At 48.8% G+C, this 10,101-nt stretch overlaps 1 protein-coding gene across 1 annotated transcript in view; it reads left to right on the forward strand.

Moving 5' to 3' along the window:
• Positions 1 to 10,101, forward strand: part of NRF1 (nuclear respiratory factor 1) — a gene marked incomplete at its 3' end in the record, with an annotated part of 19,293 nt that overhangs the window by 7,214 nt on the left and 1,978 nt on the right. Inside the window, exons 3-6 of the mRNA XM_009875031.1 lie at positions 1,009 to 1,167; positions 2,747 to 2,944; positions 4,018 to 4,119; positions 7,693 to 7,850. Coding sequence (XP_009873333.1) covers positions 1,009 to 1,167; positions 2,747 to 2,944; positions 4,018 to 4,119; positions 7,693 to 7,850 — 617 coding nt within the window. The remainder of the gene's footprint in view (positions 1 to 1,008; positions 1,168 to 2,746; positions 2,945 to 4,017; positions 4,120 to 7,692; positions 7,851 to 10,101) is intronic.

The raw sequence follows: 10,101 nt of genomic DNA on the forward strand, positions 1-10,101 counted from the left end.
CCCCAGAGAGTCTGTGTCTGCCCCCTCCCTGGAGATGTTCAAGGCCAGGTTGGATGAGGCCGTGAGCAACCTGGGCTGGTTCAGGGCGTCCCTGCCCATGGCAGGGCTGGATCAGATGGTCTCTGAGGTCCCTTCCAGCCTGAGACATTCCAGGATTCGTTGAGTGCTCCTTCTCTTCCTGCGCTGATTCTGCAGCTCCACCAGCCTTTTCCTGAGGCTCCAGGCAATCCCTGACACAAACCCCAAATGTGTTGTAAAACCCCGTGTGAGTTTTGTGTTCTCTCCGATAACGCTAAGGCTGTTACTTGCTCTTGGTGATGTAGCTGCTCCGTTTCCTCTCCAAGTCTGTTTTTAAGGTATTATCTCCTGATGGTAGAGGTGGTCACTAGATGACTGGTTTTTGTGGGTGCTAAGGAGAAGTAAAATCAGGCTGAAAGGTGTCCCCACTCTGGCAAAAGTCAAAACTAGATTCAAATAATTAGTCCACTGCGTGTTCTGTTCTGCAAAGGTGGAGAAGTGTGTGTGTGTGAAATTGTGGGTTTTTTTACATTTGAGCAGGTCACTGAAGCTCCATCCTCTTTGCAGCGTCTCTGTAAAACGTACCTCAGCTCACGTCCAAACTCCTGTTGCCGTGGGGACATTGAGTGTGGGGTTTTCTGCATTATTCTGATTCATTTTTTCCCTCCTTTTCAGTTTGATTAGCTCTCCCTGTGGTAGTGTTTGAACCATGAAGTGTGTTAATACAGTGTGTTATTGTGCCTTGTTGTTGTACCTGGGAGACTTAATTTTGTTTCTGCTCTTCCACGTGCTACTAAGCTGTTCTCAGCTGAGTCTTGGGAGAAGATGGTGAAGTATTTCTCCATCTTCCTTAGGCATTCAGGCCCCTTCCAGCTGATGCTTCCACCAACTGCAGAAGTTAAATCTAACAGCTTTGTACTATGCACCCCAGAACTACCAGAGATACGTATTCCTAAAATCTCTCAACCTCCTTACTGCTGTTTGTTACAGGCCCAGCTGCGAGCTTTCATCCCAGAGATGCTGAAATATTCCACGGGTCGTGGCAAACCAGGCTGGGGCAAGGAAAGCTGCAAGCCCATCTGGTGGCCTGAGGACATTCCGTGGGCCAACGTTCGCAGTGACGTCCGCACAGAGGAGCAGAAGCAGCGGGTGTGTGTTCCATGTCTGTCTGCCTTCCAGCTGAGTGCAGGGCCTTGCAACCACCTTTTGTAGGAATAGTTTCCCCTCACGTAAGGAAAATGTGATATGAGCCCTTCCTTGACTTCGTGTCAGACATTGAGCCTGGGAGAGCGGTGAGATGAGACCTTCAGTCTGCTCTGTCCCTGCTGGGGTTGTGTGATGGGCAGGTATTTGAACCACATCTTTTTCTGCTGGCTGCAGAACCCCCTCGCCTCCGTGGCCTTGTGAAGCAGCCTACCCAGCCTAAGACAAGTCTAATCTCCAAGTACACAGGTTATTTATCATAGAGTCTGTACCATGGCCCCTTGAAGCCTTTGAAAGGGATACTGTCCCATCCTGAGCAGCAAGGATCTTTGTACTTAAAAGTGGAGCCAGGAAAAAAGGAGAGAACTGCTGTAACCGATACCCAAGACCTTTTCAATGAATCACAGAACTGCAGAATGTGATTCTGTGATTCATTGAAAAGGTCTTCGATTGTCCTTATGGCCGTGGATCCTGCATGCAGATGATGTTTCTACCAACCTGGCCCAAAGATAATCAAAAAGCTGCTGGGTTATGCAAGGGGCAGGACTAGTGCAGGCTGGTGCAGGTCTGGCTGGGTGGGAAGGCTGGAAGGGGCGCTGTGGCACTCGGTGCTTTCCTAAGTAGGAATCGTTTTCTACTTGTTTGCCCAAATCCCTTTGTCAGAATTCTTCAAACGCTGGTGAAACAGATTTCAACAGTGTGACCAGCAGGAGCAGGGAGGGGATTGTCCCCCTGTGCTTGGCACTAGGGAGGACTCACCTTGAGTGTTGGGTCCAGTTTTGGGCACCTCAATCCAAGAGAGATCTCGAGGGGCTGCAGCGAGTGCAGGGGAGGGTGACAGAGCTGGGGAAGGGCCTGGAGGATAAATCTTATGAAGAGCAACTGAAGGAGCTGGGGTTGCTGAGTGTGAGGAAGAGGAGGCTGAGGGGAGACCTCATCACTGCAACTGCCTGACAGGACGGTGTGGAGAGATTGGGGCTGGTCTCTTCTCACGGGTAATGAGCGATAGAACCAGAGGGAACGGCTGCAAACTGCAACAGGGCAGGGGCACACTGGGCAGGAGGAAAGATTTTTTCCCCGAAAGAGAAGAGCGGTCAGAGCTTGGCACCGGCTGCCCAGGGAGGGGGTTGAGTCCCCACCCCTGGAGGTGTTTAAAGGCCGTTGAGATGTGGGGCTGGGGGAGATGGTTTAGGGGTGAGCTGTGCAGAGTAGGGTCAGTGGTTGGACTCGATGATCCCAGGGGGCTTTTCCGTGCTGAATGATTCTGTGATTCACTGAGAAGCTTCCCTTGCCCAGATATGCTCATTCTGTCAATACCCAGCACTGCAGTAACTCTGCAGGGAGATTTCTGAGTCTTGGGGAAAGGAGGGCCTGAGAAGAGGGGGATTAGGTACTGGGGCCTTTTGGTTTTTTGAGAATTGGACAAGAAACACCCAAGAAACCCCAGTAAAGACAAGCATACAAATCGCCACAGTAGCAGCACCTGCAGTGGTTCAGAAAACTTTTTCAAACTGACTCTTGGCAGGTGTCCTGGACCCAAGCGCTGCGGACTATCGTGAAGAACTGCTACAAGCAGCACGGGCGCGAGGACCTGCTCTACGCGTTTGAGGATCAGCAGACGCAGCAGCAGACGACCACCACACACAGTATAGCGCACCTCGTGCCGTCACAGACTGTGGTACAAACCTTCAGTAACCCTGACGGCACCGTGTCCCTCATCCAGGTGAGCAAAACCCTCTGGCTTTTGCATTTGGCACGACTGGCTCAGGATCGAGTTGCCCGTGTCAGGGAAGAGCAAACTCCTTTTGGTAGCTTGACTTGTCCTTCAAGAATTTTGCCTTTATCTGTACATCTTAGCCTGCAGGCTTGTTAACCCGGTGCTCCCACCCAGAGAATCAGTCTCATCCCCTCTCTCTTCTCCATTCCCGCCCCTCGTTCTCCTGTTACGGCATTTCTGCAGCACAAGCATTTCTCCAACTATATGGTCGAGCGATTTGGGAACCTCACCTGGGTTTAACAAACTCATTTACGAACAAATACAGTTCATCATGCGAGGGCAATGGGAGGAGAGGCGCTGGCACTGCCTTTCTTTAATGGAATGAAATCTTATGGCATTAGGTATTTCTGTGCCTGTGTTCTGTGTCTTACACCTCATTTTCCCCTGCACCCCCGCCTCCAAACCACCACTGCCCTCTCGTACCTAACCAGCCCACTGGTTTCTCCCTCTTGAGCATCATGTTTTTAGCAAAATCTCAAACTTAATTTTCTGCTGGCCGGTCTCATCTCACAACCATGAAGATAAAAACATGGTGTGGGGGTTTGTTTTCGTTTTTTTTCAGGAATTGTTACAGCTTTCCATTCCCCCCACCAAGGCCGGGCAGACTGGCCAAGCTGGTTGTGTTTGCTCACCTGCGAACGTACATTTTCCCTTTGACTAGTGTTCTTTCAGGCGCTGGGCACCTGAGATCCCATTGGCTTTCTGGCATTTGTAGGTTTAATTCTCCTTGAAAACAAAGCTGCGCATCTCCCCGCCTTTGTCTTTTCCCAGCTGTTAAACGGGGAAAAGGTAATTTCCAAAGGCAATGGGGTGTTTGAGGACGAGCTCTAATGTTTGCCAAGTGCCTGGAGACCCAGTGAATGGTAAGAAAGGAGCGTTATAAATGAGAGCTGATGCGCAGGGGCTTCTGATCCAGGCTTTTTTAATCTGAGAGCATTTGCATGTCCCTTGGCCTGAATCCCGTGGACGTTTTCCTGCAATAACAGACGTGTTCAGCTGCATTTTGTTGACTTCCACAGGTTGGCACTGGTGCTACGGTTGCCACGCTGGCCGATGCCTCAGAGCTGCCTACCACGGTTACCGTCGCACAAGTCAATTATTCCGCAGTGACTGATGGAGAGGTAAGGGCTTGGGTCGTGTTCCTGACACACAGAGCGGAATCGTCCTGTCTGAACTTCAGTAAAGTTGAATGTTTTCTAGAATTAAGTGATCACAGAAAACACCAGGCCTTGCTCCCCCACCCTGCCGTGTTAACATACATGTGAGCCCGACACCTGACAAAACTTGGTGTAGAAGGTGAATGCTGTCATTTTGACTCGGGGCTGTATAAAGGCAGGTGTGGGAGAAGCCTCAGTTCTGAATTTTGTAATTTTTGAGATATTTTTTCGATGGATTTTTTTCAATAGATTATTTATTTTGTGAGATCCATAGCAGATAAACACATAATGACACTTAAAGATTTAAGTACGCGTTCGTGTATTTGTACTGAATAATTGTTTCGCGTGTGCTGTGGCTCCAGGGTGCTGGGTTGTCCCTTCAGGGTTGGGAATGACACCTGGGGAACTCGGAGCCTGTGGTCAGCAGAGGATGTGGGCAAATCCTGTGAGTCTTTGGCCACTGATCTCTGGACAAAATGGGACTGTTCCTTTGCTGCATCTGTTGGGGAGGTTCACAAGTAAATCCCAGAGAGCTGTATGAATGCAGAGGAGTGTAGAGACAACAGGAGATACTGTGGGATTTCTGTTCCGTTTGCTGTGAAAGTTTCTGCCCCCACTTTGCAATTTGGCAAAGCTGTTTCTGTCGAGGACTCGATCAGGCCATTTCGATTCCTAAATCCAAACACTCCAGTTGGCATACATTTATTTTTCTGCCTTTTTTTTTAACCAAGTAGAAATTTGTTTGTGTGTGTTTAACAAACATTCCTTTAAGATTATGAAGATTTTTTTATATATATATTTTTTTTTTTAACCTCCAAACCCACCCTTAAACCAGGCTGCAGATCGATGTCTGCCCTTCCGTGTGCTAGAATTTCTGGCCGGACAGAATTTCTGCTTGGGAGCAGGGAGGTCTAGTGGCTCGGTGGGTTTTGGGTGACCAGGGCTTTCAGAGCGACAGGTGGCAGCACAGAACAGCTTTGCTTCTCGCCACAGACCCTGATTCCATCTCAGAAAAAGAGCCTGGCTCTGGGACTGTGACCTTGAAATAATTTGCAGCGGCTTGTTGAGCGTTTTCCGGAACCAGTTGTATCGCTTCAGATGCGAAAGAAAATTTTTCAAAGGCACAAATAGAAATTGGGGGAACACGGGCACCTGATTCCTAGCGTGAGCTGAACACCCAAGCGATATGCAAAGATCTGAAAGTAAACTTGTTTTGGGATGCTATTTCTTCTGCGCAGCCTCTCGAGGGACGTTTCTGTCCTGCCCTCTCTCTCTGGGTGAAGTTCCGAGTTAAATTTGAGTAAATCGATGTGTTTCTAGGATGCCGAGCGGGTATCTCAGCGGCACAACCTTCGTGTTGACCTGGAGGAGGGCCTGGGCAGTCCCCCCCATATTTTTTTCTAGACCTTACTCCGTCCCTGTTCTGAAACAACTCAGGCATCTTTGCGGGGCCGTGTACGTCCGAGCGGGGACCTGCCTTACCACTCAAATGTGTGGTGCCCTGTATTTGAAAAAATGTCTGTCTGTTCCCTTTCTGCGTGGTGGTGGGAAGGGTGTCTTTCCCAGCTCGGGTTTGCTTTGTTTCGGTTTTGGCGTGGCTAACGGGTACCACAAACTCGATCCGACTCTCTCTCTCAAGTTCTCTCTCATTTGCAACTTCTTCCTCTCTGGGATCTTAAACTCGGTTGCATCTTTCCTAAAAGCTGTGGCCTTCTGTAAAATCATCTTCCTCTCTCGTTTTTGCAATGCGCTGTCTCACTGCTTCCTCCCTGCTTTGGATCCTTCCGCCCAGGGTCAGCTCTGGGCACAGGAGAACGAAGCCGTTGCCTTGAACGTCAGACGGCTGGGGATTGCTAAAGAGCTACGAGGAGCGCCCGCTTTGCCTGTGCCTAAGGTCTGGAAAACCAAACTGGCAGATCCTGAGGAGTATATGGTAGAAGACGTGAGTGAGAGCGCGACAGGTTCTCTCTTCCTCTCCGTCCTGCGATGGGACTTAACCCTATTCTTGCCCAAAGGCAGCAAAATTTACCCCTTCTCTAGTAGGGAGCCTTGTGCCAGCTCTGCTTCTATGGACTGGCACAGGTTGCCCAGAGAGATTGTGGCTGCTCCATCCCTGGAAGCGTTCAAGGTCAGGTTGGATGGAGCCTTGAGCAGCCTGATCTGGTGGGAGATGTCCCGTGCTGTGCTGGGGGAGGTTGAAACTAGATGAGCTTCGAGGTTGTGGTGGAGTCCTCGTCCCTGGGGGGGTTTAAGGAGAGGCTGGATGTGGCACTTGCTGCCCTGCTCTGGCCCATGGAGGCGTGCTGGGGCACGGTCTGGGTGTGAAGGATGATCTCAGAGGGCTTTGCCAGCCTCAACAATTCTGTGATTCTGTCCCTTCCAACTCACGTCATTCTGTGCTTCTATGACTTCTTAGCTTTCCCCATCTTAACAAATTGCGGGGTTATTATTCATCACCTTCTGCAGCATTCTCATTTGTGAGTCTCAGCAAGATGAAGAGTGGCCTGAAACACGGTGGGACTCGATGATCTTAAAGGTCTCTTCCAATCAATGAGATTCGGTGATTCTGTGATCTCTGGGGCTGAGAACAGTGGTGGGAGGGTTGGGAAAAGATCTTCATCTTGCAAAGCAGCCAGTGGGATTTATCAGTTTCATTCTCTACTTCTTTAATTTTATTTCGGTTTTGATCCAGTGCGTAGTTCTAGTTCACATCCTGGTAATTTTTGTGGTCCTACACTCGTTATCTCATGAGCTGTGAAGTTCCAAATGGAGAAACGTGTGCTAGGTGGATAGTGAGCAACCGAGACTGAATGAACTTTACTTCAGACCTTTATGTATTACGTAGAGGGAGTTGGAAGGACCTGAAATATATGAGCAGAGTACTCCCCACTTGCCATCTTCTTTTATTAAGTATATTGGTAAAGCACAGAAGAAATTCCAGTTGTCTCAAACCCATTTGAGTTCACAAGTGCTGTACAAACAACTCCTGAACAGGAGCACGGACTCTTCCTCAAAATGACAGCGGATGGGCACAGACAAATCGGAACAGGGAGGCAAGAGCAGCCCGTTTCTGGGGGAACGTGATCTGTGCTGGGTTTCCAGCTACTGAAATTAACTGCCCGGGCAGTGACCTGAGGACAGCAACGATCGACACCGACCCGTTTCCTTGCGGTCGTGGCTAGGCAAGAGGGATTTGTGGGAGGTTGAGGGGCTTCGCAGGTGTTCCATAGGGTGCGCTCTCCATGTGCATGAGGAAAGCAAAGTTTGAAGGTTGAACGTATGGAGAAGAGCAATTAAAATCGTGGGCTGACTAGAGAGACTCACTTCTGGCTGGTAGGCGGGTGTAGGGTCCAGCAACGTTCTTGGGTGGATCTCAGGCTTCCTCCCTTTTTTTTCCCCCTGTCTTTCAGAGTCAGAGCATGTGCAGGATTCTGCAACCTCTTGAAATTATCTGGCTCTTTCATGTTAGGAAGCAGCTGTGCATTCATGGAATAATATCCTACCTTAGAGTCTTTTTTTGGCTTTTTTTCTCCATAGGTGGAGCAGAACTGGGCAACGCTACAGGGGGGTGAGATGACTATCCAGACGACGCAGGCATCAGAGGCCACGCAGGCAGTGGCATCATTAGCAGAAGCAGCAGTGGCAGCATCTCAGGAGATGCAACAAGGAGCAACTGTTACCATGGCACTCAACAGGTACGGGTGAGAGATGAAGGCCTGAAGCCAGCGTGCATGACATTCACTTCCAAGTTTTCACTCTAATGGTACGAAGAGCACCGTGCACGGTCACAGCAGAGGCTTTTCCGTAGCAAATTCCTGCCAGCCCGTGTCCAGGTGTCTGCAGGACAGCTCTTGATTTCCTCTGTAACCAGAGAAGAACACTGATGTGGAAATTTCTTGAAAGAGAAAAAGATGGGTAGTAACTGTACCCTTCAAGCGATCTTATTTGAATTGCAAGGGTCCAGTTACAGCGAGTAACAAGCAAGCAAGTCATGATGTGCCAGTGACACCTTTTAAATATGCTCCGTTGCCCTCAACATTACTAATGATTTCTTACTAAAAGGCTAAGGCTGAATTTCCCTGTTGTGTGGCAGTAAAGTCTGTCTTCAGAAATCGGAATCTCCTCCAGAGGCCAGTGTTTTGGGTTTGTTTCCCAGATGTGTTTCTGAAGTAGAAGGTGAACGAGCTGCAATAGTCATGCTGCCTCTTCATCTTGGAACGAGCTCTTGCAGATTTTTGGTTGTACTCGGGTTGCTGAGATCTGCAGTGTAGTTGTCTACAGGTCCATGCAACAGAAAAAGTGTCTTTGCTCAGCTCTGGTGAGCTGTTTAAGCTTTGTCTGCTGTTGTTAAAAACTGGAAATGACTGTGACGCGCTGCAGCTGCGCCTTGAGAGAGTGGGAGGACCGAAGGAAACGCGGCAATACCCCAGCAGCTTGGGAGGTTTCACGCTACTGAGGTGTAGACAAAATATTTCCCTCGCCCAAATCAGGATTCTGGTCTCGAGGCTGTTGACTGAGCAGCCACAGGTTAGGACAAGGCACAAGTCCACGCCGCTGATGGTCGGAGTAAAGCTCCAACACCTTGTTATTTACACGCATTAGTAAAGCAGTGCCCTTGGTCTTTAGGGTATTCAACACCTTACTTCCAAATTGCTGTTGCAACTGAATCACGAGCACGCCTAGAAATGTTTCTTCTCTGTGGTCCAGATTCAGGTCCGTCAGGTGTGTTCTTTTCTGCTTGGTTAAGGAGACTTTTCTTGCTAATGGTTTCACTGTAGCCGCACTATAAAAATTGCCTTTTCAAGACAAGTGAACTTTTCAGGATGCTGTAAGAAAAACTGTTAAAGTAATTAAGCATGGAGTTGCAGGAAGAAGCCTTGCCTCCTGGAATCTGACTTGTAGGATTTGTATCCTGCACGCTTCCAGGCAATGGATTTTTCTATGTATTTTTTTCAGGCATTTTTCTGGACTGGAGCATCAGTGGGCTTTTGATTTTAATTTCTTCCTTTCACTACTAGTTGTAACTTTTAAGGTCACAATGAGCTGTTCCTTTTCCTGCATATCTTAAGAAATTCAGAATCTTTAACAAAAAGAAGTGTTATTAGAAGTAAAGAAGGCCTCCTAGAAAATATGAATGGAAGAGCCTTCAACGAGTCTCAGCTGTGCCTCAAGACAGGATGAGCTCAGTTTTTACCTGGTTTTTACCGGTGGCAAGTTTGTTCAGGCACCTTGTAGTTCAGGAGCAATGTGAAGGCTGTCACGGCTTTGCAGTGAGAATTAGGGGCCTCGTGTTTTATTTCTCAGCTTGTTGTCACCCTCTTTGTCTCCTGACCATGGTAGGGCTGGAGACCTTTCGAGGTGACTGTCCTCCAACACCCTTCCACGTGGAAGAGGTTTACTTTTTCCTTTGTGGAAGAGGTTTACTTTTCCCTTTGTGGGTGTTTCATCCCTGGAAGTGTTCAAGACCAGGCTGGGTGAGGCTTGGAGCAACCTGGGCTGATGGGAGGTGTCCCTGCCCATGTTGAGGGGGTTGGAACGAGATGATCTTTGAGGTCCACTTCGAGCTCAGGCCATTCTATGATTCTACAATCTGCCAAACAACGTGACATGATGGATGACACAACCTCTGTCGTGTTTGAGGATGGGAAGTATTAAACCCTCTAGTAAAAGAGGTTAAAGTGGAGGCAGGTAGTTAATTCATGGATTTGAACCACTTAACGTTTGTGGAGCACACTTTAACTGGGAAAAGGGTTTTATGCCGCAGATCGTTATTATTTTCAGGGATGCCACGATAACAGATTATTAAAAGGCTCGATTACCCTTGAGAGTGGATTCAACTGTGTGAAGTCTGGGGAACAGGGTTACACCAGTAGCTGGATGCCCACCCCTGGCTTGGTGTGTTGTGGTTGGCCTTTCTTCAGTGTAACTGCCTCTGCCTAGCTGCAG

The sequence above is a fragment of the Apaloderma vittatum genome, unplaced genomic scaffold (assembly GCF_000703405.1).
Source record: "Apaloderma vittatum isolate BGI_N311 unplaced genomic scaffold, ASM70340v1 scaffold3418, whole genome shotgun sequence".
Classification (NCBI taxonomy): domain Eukaryota; kingdom Metazoa; phylum Chordata; class Aves; order Trogoniformes; family Trogonidae; genus Apaloderma; species Apaloderma vittatum.